Source organism: Fusarium venenatum (genome assembly GCF_020744135.1).
Source record: "Fusarium venenatum strain MPI-CAGE-CH-0201 chromosome Unknown EDB82scaffold_1, whole genome shotgun sequence".
Taxonomy (NCBI): Eukaryota; Fungi; Ascomycota; class Sordariomycetes; order Hypocreales; family Nectriaceae; genus Fusarium; species Fusarium venenatum.
Window position 1 is genome coordinate 3,557,943 of NW_027072129.1, and position 18,661 is coordinate 3,576,603.

At 46.8% G+C, this 18,661-nt stretch overlaps 6 protein-coding genes across 6 annotated transcripts; 4 read left to right on the forward strand and 2 right to left on the reverse strand.

Annotated features, from left to right (window-relative positions):
* Positions 1 to 4,739: 4,739 nt before the first annotated feature.
* On the forward strand, positions 4,740 to 7,540 carry EDB82DRAFT_470686 (exocyst complex subunit Sec15-like-domain-containing protein; the record flags this gene model as incomplete). Its single annotated transcript, XM_065607950.1, has 9 exons — positions 4,740 to 4,790; positions 4,848 to 5,858; positions 5,915 to 6,046; positions 6,113 to 6,214; positions 6,269 to 6,378; positions 6,425 to 6,560; positions 6,612 to 6,904; positions 6,953 to 7,109; positions 7,157 to 7,540. The coding sequence occupies 9 exons, from the start codon at positions 4,740 to 4,742 to the stop codon at positions 7,538 to 7,540; spliced, it is 2,376 nt and encodes a 791-aa protein (XP_065465463.1).
* Positions 7,541 to 8,051: 511 nt separating this feature from the next.
* On the reverse strand, positions 8,052 to 8,711 carry EDB82DRAFT_425612 (histone-fold-containing protein; the record flags this gene model as incomplete). The annotated part of the gene is made up of 1 exon (XM_025731197.2): positions 8,052 to 8,711. A coding segment is annotated over one exon (660 nt), but the record flags the coding sequence as incomplete, so codon positions are not given.
* A 738-nt stretch (positions 8,712 to 9,449) lies between these two features.
* On the forward strand, positions 9,450 to 10,635 carry EDB82DRAFT_485479 (Fcf2 pre-rRNA processing-domain-containing protein). The gene is made up of 2 exons (XM_025731196.2): positions 9,450 to 10,033; positions 10,254 to 10,635. The coding sequence occupies exons 1-2, from the start codon at positions 9,791 to 9,793 to the stop codon at positions 10,608 to 10,610; spliced, it is 600 nt and encodes a 199-aa protein (XP_025590245.2). The 5' UTR covers positions 9,450 to 9,790; the 3' UTR covers positions 10,611 to 10,635.
* Positions 10,636 to 11,160: 525 nt separating this feature from the next.
* EDB82DRAFT_485481 (mitochondrial 37S ribosomal protein uS10m) lies at positions 11,161 to 12,402 on the forward strand. The gene is made up of 3 exons (XM_025731195.2): positions 11,161 to 11,251; positions 11,311 to 11,351; positions 11,428 to 12,402. Exons 1-3 carry the CDS (start codon positions 11,213 to 11,215, stop codon positions 12,056 to 12,058), a joined length of 711 nt encoding a protein of 236 aa, XP_025590244.1. The 5' UTR covers positions 11,161 to 11,212; the 3' UTR covers positions 12,059 to 12,402.
* Positions 12,403 to 12,557: 155 nt separating this feature from the next.
* On the forward strand, positions 12,558 to 13,953 carry EDB82DRAFT_485483 (uncharacterized protein). The gene is made up of 5 exons (XM_065608237.1): positions 12,558 to 12,863; positions 12,943 to 13,023; positions 13,079 to 13,194; positions 13,243 to 13,361; positions 13,410 to 13,953. The coding sequence occupies exons 1-5, from the start codon at positions 12,585 to 12,587 to the stop codon at positions 13,862 to 13,864; spliced, it is 1,050 nt and encodes a 349-aa protein (XP_065465464.1). The 5' UTR covers positions 12,558 to 12,584; the 3' UTR covers positions 13,865 to 13,953.
* On the reverse strand, positions 13,947 to 17,739 carry EDB82DRAFT_35995 (armadillo-type protein). Its single transcript, XM_025731193.2, has 8 exons — positions 17,388 to 17,739; positions 17,129 to 17,310; positions 16,735 to 17,076; positions 16,566 to 16,686; positions 14,745 to 16,518; positions 14,507 to 14,691; positions 14,172 to 14,452; positions 13,947 to 14,113 (listed from the first exon to the last, which is right to left on the reverse strand). Exons 1-8 carry the CDS (start codon positions 17,430 to 17,432, stop codon positions 14,029 to 14,031), a joined length of 3,015 nt encoding a protein of 1,004 aa, XP_025590242.2. The 5' UTR covers positions 17,433 to 17,739; the 3' UTR covers positions 13,947 to 14,028.
* Between the last annotated feature and the right edge of the window lie 922 nt (positions 17,740 to 18,661).

An 18,661-nucleotide genomic window follows, 5' to 3' on the forward strand; every position in this document is an offset into this window, starting at 1 on the left:
GTTCTACTTCACGAATGGCTCTTTATATTACGAGACTTCCCACTGACAGGTTGCTATGACTGCAGGACCTCACTTGTATTCCAGCTCTCAGGGGGTCGGATACCCCGTTGCGTACATCTCACGGATGACTCTGATGACTCTTACGGATTACTGCCGATACCTTCAATCTCTTCTTCTAACCTTCCACCAGTGTTTTATTTGTATGATTGTTAAAATAAAGACAATGCAGTGCTCGAGTGTTCTCTCAAAGAAAGGATGACTTTGATAACCAAGGTCTGAGATTGAACAAGAAACCTTCTCTAAGGCTTTCCACGAGCGAACCCCCAGAAATCAAGACTTCTAAGGACGAGGATTACTTTGACTGGATTACGCAGTTGTCTGTACGGGAAATAAGTATTTGGGGAAAGGAGTCAAAGGACGAAATGGTGGCTACGTAACTTCTTCTACTATTACCTCTTCCATGTCACTATCTTTCTATATCTAACCATTTGACTATCCGTATACATGTTTCTATCTTCCCGTCCGTTTCCTGAACCAGTGTCCGAAAGTGATAGTCTTAAACCCATGACCCCCTTTTCCGGCCACCGATGCGGCCAAGAACAAACCACTGAGAGTCTTGCTCAGTTCTTCCTTGTTAATATTGTATGTTTAAAGAGTCGGGTAATTGGTTTTATTGTAATTTTGTATAGTTCGGTAACCGATATCGAGTGGTAGAACCTTCTAATTGCAACAAGTATTAGCTATCGTAATTCTTGGGCCCACTACAACAGAACTTACCATACGATCCTTCCCTTCTTTTAACTGGCCTCCTCGTGTGTGATAATCTTTTATCCATCTGCTTCAGTCATTATCCCTTCGGGGCTCGTTTCGTGGATGTTGAACGTGAGTCCCCCAGAATTGTAGTTGGAGGAAGAGAGTACTAAAGGGGGGAAACCCAACATAGTTTCGGCGATGTACTTTGGGTAGACCGTTGTGAGACCAGATAACCAGTCGTGATCTTCTCTATTGTAGCTGGTCTTCAAGAAATCTAAAGTTAATCTTGAAAGGACAACAGCCACTCATGTTGGCGAAAGGGCCAGGTTCTTTCCAGGCGTGTCGGGTTCCTTCTGATCGGAACAAGTTTCAAGGCTTGACAATGAAACTAAATAGATTGTGTGCTATCTAATTAAAGTTCACTCGTCGTTTAAAGCTCTGCTTAGAGAATCAGACGCCAGCTCAAAGATCTTTTCGAAGACATGTTGAAAGCCATCTCAACGTACCGATTCTTTCCTATACAGACCGGAGGCTCTCCTTAACTTTACAAACACCATTGTATACTCAAGAATTTCTTACAATGAAGTATCGTCTGAGTCCATCCTGTTCCCGGCCACTTCGCTCAAATGTACTGTTTGGCGGCGATTGATCTATTTAAGGCCGCCGATCGCTACAGCCTTTCGATTCGGGCATCTTCCTGTGAAATTCAAGTTACCCATTGTCTTTATGGTATCGCTTCTCCTGTATGAGGTTGAAGTACTTGCCAATCCCGTTGCGGTGTGGTCGGAGCAGTGGTTTTGAGCATAGGACAGAGGGTCGGTTTCAAGGTTAGCCGCAACATGACCCCTGAACCCACCCGCTAGATTGAAACTCGCCCAAGCTATGGTATCTATTCTCAGTATCTTGGTCGGTCTGAGCTACAATTTGCCTTATGTGTCGTTGAATAGAGCCATCGATTCCGAAACAGCTTGGAAGGGGGTTGAGGTCAGGACCCTACGAGACATCGAGTTTCTGAGTAGTTAGCTCCTACATCTCTCTGTAACAAGCACTAAATACCTCTATAGAGTTGCTGATTTAGCCAGAGACTTTCGAGCCGTAGAAGTTGATCTGGGTGGCGTAGATGAGCAACATAGGGTGTTCTCCTGCTTTGGCCGCCATTGGCTGTAGTGCATTGGTTTAACAAATAGTTACTTTCGGTGCACTATTATCATTTAATATAGTACTTCAGCTAGGTCTTCTTTCTTTTCTGGCTGAGAAAGCTCGTGCCTGGATTTGGAGTTCGTGATTGGCGTTCTCATAGCTCTGTACTCCGATTCTTCGTCCCAGATCATGCTTTCAACACAGAGACCAAATGGTTCTTCTTCGGTCCTCTTTATTTGCCATCGCTTGAACAGATAGGTAATTGCGCGGGCTTGCCGGATGATTCGGAGCGTATCTTGGTCTTGATGGAGACAGTTCTAGGGAAACAGTCGTTAGCCATAGTATTACAGACGGAATGGATCAAGGGAAATGGCTCTTTCGGCCCAAGATGAACCTGTTTGATTATCATTGGGTGATAATACTTAGACGCTTGTAAGTTACCTATTATCGTGACAAATAACCACGTTTGGTGGTCAAGAAGAGAAATGCTTTCAAGATCGATTCGTGTCTGACAGCGAATACATCGATTACAAAGACACAAAATCCGCCCAAGTTCCAATTGCTTTGGTGGGGTGTCACAGGGCCTCAGTCAACCGCTTTGCAGTACCATGCGCTGCAGGCACCCGACCACCCCAATCCCTTCAATATTATGTTTTTTCTTCTACCAAAAGTAATGTTTTCCTCATCTCGACATTTTGTTTGCTTTCTTCGCATCACGCCGCTAGAAATCTAGTCAGTTTACTGACCTCTTTAAGGGGTACTTCCAAAAGTGTCGCCCCTAATGGAAGATCTTAGGTATGTTCCTTTGCCGCACTCACGACATATAACTGACAGCTAAGACCAGGATCTCCCTTCACTTAGCTTTCCTCTGCTAGATCTTCAGTTCTATCGAGAAATCAGATTACAGGCAGGAACTCGACGATCTATACCACGTCTCTAGCTAGAACTGGAAGCGACCCGCGAATACCTTGCTACATATGCTATTGCAAAGTCGTTTGTCGAGCCAGCCGTGTTTCACTAGGATATCGGCCAGTCTCCAACACGAAGTTGACAACACGAGTGCCCTGCTCGAACCCACGTATGAGCCCTGGCAGTTCAGGTTGGGTCTTGTGGCAGAACCTAGTCCAACTACGGACCCTCATGGTTCTATCATATAGACATTGTTCCCGCTACTATCTCACAAATACAATGAGCTTATTTGGTAAGTTCTTCAGATGAGCCATATCTAGTTTTGCTCAGTGCCTAACTGTTCATACCAGAGACTCTTGCACGATTCTTCAGTTTACCGCTCGAATACCACAATAACATGCATCAAACCTACGTAGGATTCTATCCCTTGAATGTGAAAGTTGCTGACCATTGGCGGGATATAGCTTTCGCGACTCCCCCCTTTTGAGTTTCCTATCGTCAGATATACCCGCCTTTCTTGCTTTTCCATGACAGCATTGGAACATTTCCTGCGCCGCTTTACATCGCAAATACTACAGTCTACCATATAGTTCTATCCAATGGCAACCTGTCCTTTTTCTAGTGTCGTTTTGGCCTAGGTCGGCATAGCAATATATTATTCAAACAGCATAAATACAATCAAGGATATCATATTTGAAGATACACAGAGAGCATCTTCTATTGCATCGTCCGTCTATGATCGTTAAGTATTCGTAGTGATTCATAGTTTCAACACCTCTAGCCACCGTCACTGAGTTCTTGCGCGGCTCCCAGGGTCATCGTGTTCTCCAGGTGTCCTGCCAGTTGATCTCTTCTTCCCTATGTTTAGGGGTAATTGATGGATTTTGGGGCTCTGAATGGACTACATCATATTTTGAAGTGCTTGCCGGCTGGGTTATTGGTAACATGACATCGTGAGTTAGTAGCCTCTAGACCGTATTCTCCATTTAGGTCCAGGCCTGTCAACTCGTATGTGGGAAATCGGAGCGGTAGAAACTTCGCATACATCTCATACTGGACATTAGTCTTCTCGGGCATATACCAACGCTGTTCTTACGACTTACTGGTTCTTTTCTCTCCAAATGGTAAAGCTTAAAGCTCTTCGAATACATGCCAAATGAAGTTGACAGATACCGTATGATAATTATAATGATGAATGTAGAAAAACAATTAGATTCTATTACTCGACACACCAGATGCTATTTCTTATACGAATTTGAGTCATCAGTAAAATTACCCGGCCATTGGATAAGGAGTCCTATCACATATTTTGTACAAGACCTACCCTACAGTAGCTGCATTGTCAGACGGTGATTAGATGAGCATACGGGATTGGCCTAAAGACGTCCATATCAGCCGGGGAAATCTACTAACTGGTAGATAATAGAAAATTTAATGCTTATAATAATATTTACCGTCAAACAATTCAATTGTTTCTTTAGTGGTGGAAAAGTAAATACTAAATGGGAGCTGGTTAAGAATATCCGAAGACACTCAGCAAGATTTAGTGCACAGATAGATAGATATATACTAATAATATCATCTAAGTAAAACAAACCGACTCATCGTTCTCGCCACTTCTATGTTTAACGGCCAACTTTCTTAATAAGTTGGTTATTTTTACCTTTTAATGAGGCATGTCGTTATAAATGAAAGACAGCTTATTAACACGCTGCTAAGGTGGCGTTTCAGAAGCCCCATCTATGTGTTGTGGCTGGGCGTGTCTTCTTATCTTATCAGTTCATGCAGGTTCGCTGGAGCCTACTGTCAGTTGGGAGTTGGAGGGGAGCCTGGGGGAAGCTAAGTACTGTTAGCTAGAGGGCAGCTTGCGACACGCGACGTCTATCGTCAATCAACTCTCAATTGCAGATAACTTCAATAATTCCCAAGTAACAGGAATGCCGCGACGTCCGCCAGCTGTGGACGACTATGCGTCTGCGGTACCACATGTACAGCTCTCAACAGCTCCAAATCGCTTAGAAACATTGCGCTAACATCCGTCCTAGGTCATCCTCGCCTCTTCTGACGCTGAGTTCCTCGACCAACTGATTCCTGTCCTTAAAGATGCTACCCATTCAAATCGAACACCTCTTTTGACCCAGTGTCTAAGCCGATACTATGAAGAGCGAGAAGCCGAGATCGAACGCATTGGTCTGACCCGCCACGAGGAGTTTCTTGATTCCATCAACCATTTACAAACTGTTCGGGCGGAAACCGTTACTTTGACACAAGAGATCTTGAGTTTGAACGAATCGATCGCTACTAGCACAAAGAAGTTGGCCACGCAAAAGGAAGCCCTGGTCAACACTTCAGCTGTACGACAGAATATTGCCGACGCCACCAGTGCTTTGAATGACTCTCTCACCATCCTCCGCGCCGTCAACAATGCACACGATCTTGTCCGCCGCAAGAAATACTATGCCGCTCTCAAATCGCTCGACGACCTCCAAAATGAACATCTTGTCCCCATTATCCAAAACCGCTATTCTACGCAGCATCGGCTGGCCGATGTTATACAAAAATCGATACCCGCGTCGCAAAAGGCTATTTCGGAAGCTGTCATGACGGACTTGAATACATGGTTGTTCCGCATTCGAGAAACATCCCAATTCCTGGGCGAAGTCGCATTTTATCATACCGAAATGAGGAGGACCCGACAGAAGAAGAGGGTGGAAGATGATCCGTTTTTGGCCAATTTCAAGTTGAACTCGGCTATTGAGCTAGTCAGCGACGAAAATGAGGACTTTGACGTGCTGAACAATGAGGAATTACAAGTTGACTTCTATCCTTTGCTCGAGGCACTCCATATTCATGAAGCGCTGGGCCAACTTGATAAGTTCCGGTCAGAATATGGTGCTACACGACGTCAACAAAAGGACCTGCTGCTTCCTTCGTTCATTGGGCTTTTGGCCGAAGATGAGCAGTCTTTGAGTAGTTTGCTGGAAGGAATAGCAGGATTTGCCATTATTGAAAAGGCGACAATGCAGCGGGTTCCGCATCTGCGCTCAGCGAGTGATGTGAGAGCCAAACATCTATTCGCCCCCTCTACTTATACTAACGGGTTCCAAAACAGGTGGAAGAGTTGTGGGATTCCATGTGTACGGCTGTAATCAACCTGACCTCGAAAGGGCTGGGCGATGTCGAAGATGCCGAGGCCCTGATCAAGATCAAGACGATCATAGCTCTCTTCATCCAAACAATGGAGGTAAGAAATGCGCTGTCCCCCAATGTCCAGCATGCCGCGTCATGGCCATTGCTAAAATTTATCCAGGGCTGGGGATATTCAGTGACAGCGTTGGATAACTTCCTTCTCAAATTATTCGACAAATATGCGGAGCTTTTGAAGAAACGATTCAGCGAAGACTTCCACGAGGTAGGTTTCCTCCTGTTCGCAACAATGGTCGTGTCGTTACTCACATGTTGACAGATAGTATCCACGGATGACTACATGCCAATGGCCATCAACAACCCCGAGGAGTATGAAAAGGTGGTCAACGTTAGTTGGTTCTCTCAAGAAAAGCCAACAGACCAAATTACGTACGTTTCTATATCCAGCTTACAATATAGTCAACTAACAGAGCAGATACCCTTGCGTACTCCCTTTCTCGCAGATGTACCCCCTGTGTTGCATAGATATCCGCAACTTCCTAAACCAGTTCTACTTCTTTTCTGACGACCACTTCCAACACCCTACTGTTATCGATGAAACGCTCAGAAAGGTAATTCACCCCCTGCGATAGATGGCTGATTGCTCACACACATTATCCCAGTCCCTCGACGAACTTCTTACAGAAAAGGTCTGTAAATCGCTTGTGGAACGCTTGAGTTCTCAATACCTGGGTCAGATCGTCCAAATCCTCATCAACCTCGAGCACTTCGAGATCGCCTGTCGAGAGCTTGAGCAATTGCTTATCCGGGCGCGTTCCTCGACATCAGCAGGCGGCCCGGTCACGCTCAAGGCTACAGACGCATTTCGTGACAACAAGAAGACAGCTGAGAAGCGAATCTTCGAGCTGGTCAACTCAAAGATTGATGACTTGATCGATACGGCAGAATACGAGTGGTATGTTGCAATCACGAGCCCTCTAGACATTGTCTAACTGTTTTGCAGGACCGCGTCAACGGTTGAGAAGGAACCCAGCAACTACATGCAGACTTTGACGAGATATTTGTCCAACATTATGAACTCGACTTTACTTGGTCTGCCTCGCGAGATCAAAGAGCTCATTTACTTTGACGCACTAAGTCACACCGCCGAGAAGATTCTGGTAGGCAGTCATGTTCCCAATCTGTTGTCTGCCACTAACCGTACTAGGCCCTCCCTCTTTCGAATGATGTAAAGCACATCAACCCCAATGGCGTGACAGCCCTTGCACAGGATGTAGACTATCTTGTCCAGTTCGTCAGCAGTCTTGAGAATGGACAAATGCTCCGGGAGAACCTTGACGAGTTGTCGCAGACCATCTCCCTTCTGCAGACTGACAATCAGGACGAGTTCTTCGACATATCCACGCGCAACAAGAAATATGGACGTGTTAATGCCCTTAACGGACCGATGTTGCTAGAGAAGTATGCGCAACCCACCTCGTGCCTAGTCCAGACTACTGACAAAGACAGATTGACGCCCGTTGTGGCGAGTCCCGCTAGAAGCGCACCGTTGGCTGGGTTCTCATCGAGATTTGGCATAGGCCGATCATGATAGCATTCGCGAATTTATAATGACACTGGCGCAGGCGTTTTACGGCACTAGGAAATGGAAGCAATACAACGAGAGCAAGTATTCATGATAAGAAATAGGAGGTTTCTCTCAACTAAGTCTATCATAAGTTTATCGTAATAATTCCATAAGCATCACTCGCCTTTATGGTCTTAGGCGGTGTGCCTTAGCCTTCATAGAAAAACACCAGATACTCCATAACCCTTTGCATGAACCACAGCTGTGATCCTGCTAAACGTACATGATACGTATGTTTTCTAGCGCAATACAGCGCTCGTTGACCACGCCAATTGCTCGAGTGATTGGCAAAGGTGATAGTTCAAGTCATCCTTCGTTGACGTGTGACAGCATGCTCAGCCCCCAACAATCATCTCACATTAGTAGTTGGCACAACTTATTGAAACCTCAAGTTAGAGAGAAGTAAACATGGAATCATGAGACCGGGTCTACTGCTCTCCAAATTCTTCGTTAGGCATTGTAGGCTGCAAATTGGTCAGTACGGCACGACTGTAGATGACGGGACATTGATGCTTACTTGCTGAGGTGCCATGCCGGGATACGGGTACATGTCACCCATAGCTCCGTAAGGGTTCATGTTGGGCTGCTGGGCTTGCCCATAAGCGGCCTGAGGATTGGGCACTGACTGGTCAGGGTACATGTTGGCCGGGTTGCGATAGTCTTGCTCAGGAGCGATGCCATGGCTAGGCATGTATTCCGCACCCATTGGATGACCTGGGTTGGGCGCCTGTGCCATGGGATGCTGTCCTGGCATCTGAGCCTGACCAGCTGGCAATGGTTGAGCAGCAGCAGTCTGAGTCGCCCTTTTGGCGTGGGAAGAGGCCTCTTCACGAGGAACAATATCGATCAGGAAGTCGAACATGTCAGACTTTGCCAATGCAGATGCAATATCGGAGCGCTGAAGAGTTCTGCGCTTGTTCTCCTCGGCATGAATCCATGCCCTCATTGTCAACTCTGTGATGAAGATATCGCATCCTTTAGCGAAGAGAATGGGCGCTTCAGCAGAAATCATCTTGACTTCGGGATCGGCCTTCATGACCTTCTTGATACGGGCCAGCGGGAGTTGGTGGATCTTGTAATCATGGCTATCATTTTCGAGGTGTGAGATGGTATGTTGCCAGTAGGTCGTGAGAATGTCTTTGTACTGGCCGGTTAGACCTTGATGGGCCTACATCAAGTCGCAATCAGCCTTCCATACGCATGTTTATCATGACGGAACATGATACGTTGAGTTTCGACTTACATTGGCCCAGGGACCAGTATACAGCTCACTTGGCGCGAAGCCTTGCGACGCGAGCTAGATGTATTGTCAGCAGGATATCGAGATCAAGGTTGAAGCAATCGCGCGACTTCAAAAAGTATGCGATGGCAACAACCGCAAAGCGCATGACATACATGAGCGGAGGCACCTAGAAATCATGGTTAGATGTCATGGCACGTTGAGATTTGGAGGGGTATTAAGTTGGTGATGGATGCGCGCGTGAGTGAGCTGCTTACCGTAATGTCCACCTTGGCTGGGATCATAGACAGGTCTTTGACGAGTCTGTTGCGCCGCTTGGGGGTTTTGAGGGTCCATCTTGTTAGAAATTTGTCAAGCGATGTTTGGGCTTCAAAAAATGATGAGGGAAAGCCTTGTTTTATAATATCGTTGGGTTTGAGGCCTGACACCTTAACTTGAGCTTCAGTAATATGTGTGGATCGCGTTGGAAGGTTTGGTGGTGGTGGATGGGCATGAAAACAATGACGAATTAGGTACAAGAGTTGGGCCAATGTCTAGGAAGTCAGTGGGGAAAGTGTGTCCTTAGAGGCTTAGTCAAATTCAGAAGGTACTACTCTGGACAACGACTGGCGACTGCTGGCAAATAACAAAAATGCTGGCTTCTAAGCTCCAGAGGCGCAAAGTGCCTAAATGGCCCAAGATCGGAGTCTCTACGACGTAAATTGCCAACATACTAATTCTGCCTCTCATACTTTCAGTGGTCAGCAGCTTTTCTTTTCCGACGCCCTGAGGATCAATACTGGAAATTAAGAAAGCACGGCCACATTGGCAATAAACAACAGCCACACAGACAGCCACACCACAGATTCTCCACCTCGGAAGGAACTCGCGTCTCCATAATAATAATTTTTTTGCCAGCCTCGAAACTATTTCTTTCGCGCAGCCTCTCGTCCACTTCTCTTTCTTCTTCTCCTCCTTCCGGTCGACAGCAGACCATGACAGACATCTTAGATGATCAGGTCGAGGAGCTGCTGCGCAAGGCTGAGCAGCGCCTGAAAGATGGCTCTGCTTCTGCTATCACAGCAACCACCACCTCTACTGCTGTAGTCCCAGCCTCAGCTGGCGACGCTGTGACAGATGTCACGCAGCAAAAGTCTTCCAACAGCAGCAGCAAGAAAGATGGTCTGACTGTTCGAGCACCTCCCCAACCGCTATCGGGACTCAAAGTCAAGGAAAAGGTAAGATAAATATCTTTTATTCGCTATTTCACCTGCGCGCTTCATGAAGAAAATTTATCCCAAATTTTTGTGACATGGGACAGTATCCGTTTTGGATCAAATGCCCATGACAACGTGATCCTTTCATATCATAGTTACTCTGACTACTACCTCGCGCAAAATTTTCGTTACTCGTTGCAAAACATGTTTTGAAGCATATAGCTAACAAAATTTTCTATAGTCTACTGCAGGCTCCGACTGGTTCGATCTTCCCAAGACGAACATGACCCCCGAATTCAAGCGAGAGTGGCAAGTCCTCCGAATGCGAGGCATCCTGGATCCTAAACACCAGAAGAAGGCCCTCCGCGCGAGCGCTCCTGAATACTCCCAAGTTGGCAAGATCATCGAGGGACCTACCGAGTTCTTTAGCGCAAGGTTGACGCGCAAGGAGAGGAAGCAAAACATCCTTGACGAGGTCACTAGGGGTATTGATACTCACAAGTTCACCGACAAGTACGCTGGCATCCAAAAGCAAAAGTCAAGCGGAAAGAAGGCGTTTTACAAGAACGTAGTAGCGACACGTCGCAAGCGTAATTAATAATAATTTTATGCCTTAATCTCGTTGTCTCTTCCCCATTAGTGATAATGATGTCCCGTCTTGGCTGTGCCGCAAAATTTGCGCTGGACTGTTAGGTGATGCTGTATTGTCGCCAGCCGGACAGAACAGTGATGTTTCGATGTTCATGGTGTAATTACATTAACGTTTTGAATTCATGCTGTAAACTATTTATCAACTATGGTAATCTGGTGTGATTTTATCGACTTTCGTGGCACTCGAAGAGTGAGACCTTGTCTTCTTGAAGGTACCTACCTACAGCAAGTTAATACTATATGGCCTCAACTCGGCGGAAAATGAGTGTGTGGGGTTCCAACATATTTGTATCACTAAACCGGTCAGGACTCTAGATCAAATTGTCTGTTCATGATTGTATAGTTTGAGTATAAACAAACATGGGTTTCACTGTCTTATAAACTCAGAAATTACAGCAACTGAGAGTAAGATATTTGATAGTAGACGCGCGCTTGCGGCGTGTAGCAAATGTGTGGCCCGTGCACGTACGTTGACCCGATGTTTTCTGGTTGGCGGCATCTCGAATCAATTTTCGAGCCTCATCGTCGCGACGTCAAGGGACAGGCAAGATGATGCGCCAAAGTATTAGACCCTTGCGGGCTTTCTCAGTATGTTCTTTCGTGTGGTGAATACACTCAATGTCCATTGGAGCTAACATACGGTCCAGTCCGAAGTGTCATGGATCGCCCGTCGAACACAGGCATCACTGTACGTTTCCCCACCAAGATTCGCTTTTTATGAACGAAAATCACCTTGTCGAACGAATTAGTACTAATTGACGTAGGGCTAAGCCAGGAGACCTTGTGCCAAACAAGCCAGAGCCCAGCAAGGACGAACAAGAGCCCCGGTTTCCTCGATCCATCCAGGCCCTGCACCTGAAGCCTCTAAAGCGAGAGGCCGAACACGGCATCCCCTCATGCGACCTTCAGCTTCGATCCTTCAGCGTTCAACCCCTCGAATTCTTCTCCGATTTTGCTCTAAGAGCCGCTTACTACTTGGGCCTCCCCGCCTACGGTCCCGTCCCTCTCCCACGCATCACCGAGCGCTGGACTGTCCCACGAGACAACTTCATCTTCAAGAAGTCGCAGGAGAACTTCGAGCGAAAGACACTACGTAGACTCATCCAGATCCGCGATGGAAACCCCGAGACAGTGCAGTTGTGGCTCGCATACCTCCGCAAGCACCAGTTCTACGGCGTGGGAATGAAGGCCAACATGTGGGAGTTTAGCGAGCTGGGCGAGGGCAACAAGATGGATGCTCTACCAGAAGCAGAGAAGGGTGAGATCGACGCCAAGTGGTCACATCTCGGACAGACCAAGACTATTGGAACAATGGAGAAGGTTGAGGAGATTCTTAACCAGCGACGGTTCCGAGAGGCTGCTGGTCTGAAGGTACCTCCTACAACGGAGGCGTAAGAGGAGGATTAAAACATGATAAAAGGAAGCGAGATCCTTGTGCTCCGGGAAGAGTAGCCGTCTTTGCCGGAAATCAGAGGAATACTGTATCTATCTTGAGTTGTACAATAGGCCATGTAAGGCTTGGGCTTTGTAAAATCAGCATTTGGAATGACAAAAAGTCAGCAAGATTGTTTTTATGTCAACAGTGAAATTATTCCCCCTTGGACTGGCCTTTGAGTTCGTCCATGGTGTTGGCATTTGCTTTGTTCGCATGAACATCAGATGGTGGCGGGCGTGACTTTGCCTAACAACCAACACAATGATATAACAGTCCCATACACTATATACAAGTTATAGACTAGATTTCCAACATGATGAGACATGTGTCGTATAAATTTATCGTCAATTCTTGAGGTTTTCCCTCGTCTCGATAATCTTCAACCCACGTGCCCCGGTAAATGCATACAAACCTATTCAATTGACAATTTCGACGTATTAGCGCATCGATTCAATCTTCATGAACTTGAAGACGCAATATTAAAAAATGCCACCAGTAAAAATACTAAATCCTAGGGTTATCTTCTCAGGCATCCAGCCTACGGGCGTGCCTCATCTGGGTAACTATGTCGGCGCCTTACGACAATGGGTTCAGCTTCAGCACACCGAACCAGATGCCAAGCTCATCTACTCCATCGTAGATCTTCACGCTATCACTATGCCGCAACCGCCGGAGCAGTTGAGAAGGAGGAAGAGGGAGGCATTGGCTGCGTTGTTGGCTATTGGCATTGATCCTGAGAGGGCGACTTTGTTCTATCAGTCTTCTGTAAGTGTGGTCTTGTATTTGAAGACATATTCTTATATATGCGAATGCTTCTGTATCGCTATCAACTAACGATATACAGGTCCCAGCTCATTCAGAGCTTATGTGGATTCTTAGCTGCACAGCATCCGTTGGATATCTCTCACGGATGACACAATGGAAGGCATGTTCTACCTTTCTTCATCATCACTACCGAGCAAAACCTAACAAACATCAAGAGTAAACTCAATCTTGGTGAGAAGTCCACTATAGACGACAAGCAAGCTGGTTCTCGCCTCAAGCTCGGCCTCTTCTCGTATCCCGTGCTTCAAGCAGCCGATATTCTCGTTCACAGGTGTGTTTTTTGTGGCAAACGCCATTGATATAGACTAACACTGGACAGAGCAACACATGTCCCTGTTGGACATGACCAGCAGCAACATCTTGAGTTTGCCCGTGAGTGCGTGACAAACTTCAATGCAGCCTACGGTAATCACCTTGTTTCCCCTCAAACTCTCATCCGTAAGCTTTCCTCCTTATCTTCCCCTACCCGACGCTCACAAGGTGTAGCCCCGGTTCACAGAGTGATGTCTCTCAATGACCCAACATCCAAGATGTCCAAGTCTCACAAATCAGAAAAGTCACGCATTCTTATCACAGACTCCCCTGAGGATGTCAAGGCCAAGATTGGCTCCGCAAAGACAGATTCCGTCCCCGGCATTACTTACAACCAAGCTGAACGACCAGGAATCTCCAATCTATTGGATATTCTCTCCATCTTTGACGCTGAGGGCAGGAAAGGCGTGGAGCTTGCAGAGCAGTACAACGACATTAGCCCCAAGCAGCTCAAGGAGATGGTCACCGATGCCGTAATTGGTGGTCTGGCCGGTATTCGTGACAAGTATCTTGAATTACTGAACAAGGGAGACCAGTATCTTGATTCAGTTGAGAGAATTGGTGCCCAAAAGGCACAAAAGAGTGCCGACGACACCATGCAAATTGTTCGAGATTCCGTCGGGCTTTGAGGTGTTTACAGCGATACAACGTATATTTGCGGATCGTAAGCAAGACATGTAAGAACATGTACGAGTAAATAGACAGTATTGAAACACCATTGGTTTAACGATGCACAAACTCCGTCCAAGCTTTTGTCTATGAATCCTTCCAACTCCTTTTCTCATAACATATTTTATGACGCATAAGCAAAATTGGAGCCTCGCGATGACTGCCAAAAGTCCCTCACAACTTGGTTTGTTGCCCTCGCCCCTCGAAGACTATGAATAAATGATTTTAGTCTCAGACTGGCATTGAAGGTTAGATGAGCTAGCTTACCTGATAACTTTTTTTACGAACACTGCCTTGTCCTGGGCCGATACCTTATCACTGGGGAAGGTCTCGTGTGCAAGCCCCGACTCGAGCCAGCTCTTAGCCGTGGGATACCGTACTACAAGCTTTTTGAGGGGCTCGCTCAACTTATCTAGCTCACTTCTGGATGCGTTGCCACCCAAATTCCTGGCAAGGCTCTGCGCTAATAAAGGACCCAACATTTGCATAGCTTGTTGGGCAATATCGTTGAGCTCTTGTGACTCGTACTTGATACTCACAAAGGTAGACTATCTCAAAGTTAGATGCGGGTGAAATCGGAGAATGGCATTGGCTCCTCTTACCCAAAACTCTGCTGCGCTTGTTTTCGGGAGCGGTTCTTTCCCATCCAATACCTCAAGGGTGAAGAGAAAGAAGAATTCGGCTGCGTTGGATGGTTCCAGGCGAAGTAGGGTAATTGGACGTTTATTCAGGAGACGGGTAACGAAATCGATACCGTTCTGCGAGAGCTCCGGGTCTACCTCATGGCCTGTCGTAAAGTTTAGTGTGTGAATAAGTTACATCGTATGACAAGTGACTTACTGGGTAGTTGCTTTAGCAAACCAATCACCCAAAGCACCACCGAGTTGAGCATTTCCTGCTGATTCTCCAACCCATCGTGCTCGAGTGAGCTTACGAAAGAGCAAGCTGTCTTCACAAGTAAACCCACTCTTGGTGTCTGAAGACCTTGGTATGTCAGGTACTGTGCAACACTGTGAGGTGGCAGTACGAATGGGCCAGGTTCCGACTCAGAGAAGCCACTGCGTAAGACACTGCACACTAGCTCTACAACTTCGCCGCTGCCATTAAATGACTCTTGAATCTGGCTAATAATGGACATGATAGTTTCCTGCAGTTGTATAAGCTGAGGATCCACGGCTTGAGTACTGACATTGTCGCCCTCGAGATCGACCGAAAGCTCAAATGAAGCTTGGAGACCTTTGCCAATGCTGGCAAGACATCGGAGAGATTTCAATGCGGTATGAAGAGCCGGATTTTCGTCGGGAGCAGCATACGCACAGTATCGGGGAGGGCCAAAACAGGGGACAGGATTGTCAGGCGGCGACTGTAATAGTTCCAAAGAACGCTGCACATCAGCCTGAACAAACCCAAGAAGTCTTGCACACGCCGAGTATTTCTGGTTTGGATCAGGCATCGCCTGAATGACTGCCGCAATGCCACCTACGACCTTTTCGCTGGCTGCACAGTCGAGTCGTTCTCCAGATACCAGATTTTGATACTCGTTCAAGAAACCATGAGCCTCTGTGTGCAGAGCTCCTCTGCAGGAACCACACAGCCTTAGTATAGACTTCGCAGCTGCATTTGCCATTGCATGCTCTCCAACAAACCCGAAAATGAAGTTCAAGGCTGGGTGTAACTCCGCAATATTTCGCTCGAAATATTCTGTATAACGCTCGATTAGAGCAACACAAGTTTGTCGAACTCTAGAAGGGACTTCCCCCTGTCCAGATCGCAAAATTGAGAATAAGGATGACCTGAAAACAACCGCAAGCGCGTCATCGCATCTACCGTCGTCACTTGTGCAATCAGCGAGCCCACCGAGACAAAAGGCTGCGGCCTCGAGCTGTAGCCATGCCGACTCAGACAACGCTTTGAGCACCAGGTCTGCGAATGTTGCTACAAGTTCCGGCCCTACCAAGGTATAGACAGATTGAAGCAGATCTACAACATCCTTTCTTGCACTGGAGAAGCTCATCCGTTCGTTTGAGTCCCAAGAAAGGAAGTCTTTGGTAGGTGGGTAGACTATTTTCTGCCACGCGTGCGATACAGCTTGCAATGCATGCGAGCGTGCTTGCGGAACCCATGTATTGACTGATTCCGGGTCACTATACATCGAGTCAGTCATAGTCTCGGCATAAGTTAGCCAAAACTCAAGGGCCGGAACGAAGATCCTATCTTCGACAAGATCGCCCTGCGCAGCAAGCAGACCGCACAGATTTGACAGCAGCCTCTGGGATCTACTGTCGTTACTTTGCATCAACCTATCGATTCTGGCTTCGCCGAACGCGAGAATGAGTTGCCCAAACTGGACAGGTTCAAAGTCAAAATCCCCCTGTATCAATTCCTGATAACGGCGCTGAAACCAAGGAGTGTCGAAGAGCTGACTGAGGCTCTCAAGATGTGAATCGGTCAAAAACGGCAAGCAGTTAGACAAAAGGTCTGTCATCAACTCTGCCGATACACTGTAAAGCTCGTCGATTGTGAGGGAAGTAATAACAGCTGTGATCAACGGTTCAATGGGCTCAGAGAGTCTGGTGTCTCTTGATGATGACTTTTGAGCAAACCACACCCACGACTAGACCCAAATTAGTAACTAGCAGAAGAAAGGACCATATAGTTTACCTGTAGGCACTGGATTGCATCCTCGTGAGCAGCCTCGTTTGTAACTTGTGGCGACATGCCGCGACTCATTAGAGTCACTGCGTCAGGCAAGTTTTCGAGAATCGCGTCATAGACGCCAATACTATTAAGAGGTCAACATACGCACCCTAAGGAACAGGGTGGGACAAACTTTTTGGGCGAATTCAAGTTGATCTTGGTAGCTTCTTCCAACACGTTTCTCAAAACCCAAAGAGCAGGTTGTAGTTGCGAAGGGTCCATACGTCCAATAAGAGAAGATGAATCAGGAGCATTATGAAGAGCGCTTGGTCGGCATGACTGGCCTGAGACCAAACATAGTATGAGGTGATGACAGAAGCTACCCCAAACTTGATGGAAGTTGAGGAAGAAGGTAGCGAGAGCCGAAGCAAGCTTCCTAGCAACCAGTGGTGAGGTTCCACTGCGAAGAGTATCGATGTATCTTCCTATCAGCACTTCCAGTAGCTCAGCGGCATTCTCAGGGGTAAGAGACGAGCTACAGAATGTCAGCGAATACACATAAACCGTTTTGGGCGGAACGAAAATACCTCTCGTTGTTGAGTTTGATTACGATGGTGAGCGCACCAAAAAACCTAACCTGTTCTTCGGGTCTTGCAAGCAAATCACGAGCAAGGCCCCAAGCTTCTGGAGAATCCTGAAGTCGTGACAGAATAGCTTGTGTTCGTTTGATGATCTCAGGGGGGTTTGGCTGGTACAGAGATAGGATGAGCTACAAACAAGTCAGTAAACTAGTTGGATTCTCTGCCTGGCAGGAAAACAGATCCAGCTTGGGTTTGGTTCACGCACGCTCTCAACCTCTGGTATTGACGTTGGGATCTGATCTTCAGCCATGATGAAGAGTGCCAATGACCAATTGGAGGCTTTGCTCCCGGTAGTGCTGGCAAACTTTCTCGAGTTCCGACGGAAACAGTGAGACGGTGGAAAGAGATGCCCGACAGCACTCAAACAACGGTCGGCTTGACTCTTGCTGTCGTCGACAAGCTCGCGTTTCAGAAGATGGGAATAGATCACAATGATCTATTCAATGCTAGTGACTTTCAGATAGCTAAGTATCATACATGGACAGCTAGGTTTTCCAAGAATCACAAATATGAGAAAAGGAGCCTGGTATCACGCCCCTGGCAACTCTCTTGGAAAATTTCTGATGACTCTGTCCGTACATTTGTTAGAAGGGGGTGAAGAGATAGAGAAAGGCCATACCTAGAGATGAGTTACTCTAACCTTATATGCTGGAAGTCAAGGTCTTCTGGAAATGCCTACTAAGGTAGGTAGGTAGTTGTGTCGAAGTATTACACGACTGGATCAAAGTGCAGTTTTGTTGCCGGGATTGTTGCTAGGGTACCTATCTACCTTAATGCACAGTACCCTTTGACGGGGGGTTTGGTAGACAAGACAAGAAATATCGGTGTGTCAAGTACTGAGGCTGCCCAAGATAGAGTCGCCTCACAATAAAAATAAATCGATGCTCGAAAGGGCCGCTTGTCCAGGTTAGAGACTTAAAACACCCTGGGCGTGGTAAGATATTGAGAGCCTAAGCAAAGCCAGGCCAGTCGCTGAAAGGGTACATGTACCTGAAGTGGGGTACATGGGAAGCCTGTCACGATGATGGTGACTTCTGTCGAATTAGGCATGGGGTTTAACTGCTGAAAGGACTCCCTTTTAGAGACAATGTAGCTTTTTCTGACTGATTCCCACTTGATCAGTGTAGCAGCTTACTGAGCTAATTCTTTTACTTCAGGGCAGTCAGTGAGTGACTGTTCGATTGAGGAAAGCGGCTTCCTTCGGGCAACGGCCATTCAGAAGATCCGCTTGCACTCGGTTTGCCCCGCGCCACCCAGCATGAGGAAGGTGTGTTACATAGCGGGTACAGGTTATGGCAGGTAGGTTGGGTTAGTGCGTGTGTCCATGATTGACACCCGCATTTCTTGACGCATCTCAATCTGTGATCTTATACATCAACTCTGTCTTGTACAGAAACAATAATATTTGCTTTTTTTTTTTTTGGAAATAACTTGTCTAGTTACCGCATCTCTTCATTGTTTTTACTGCAATTTTTCTAT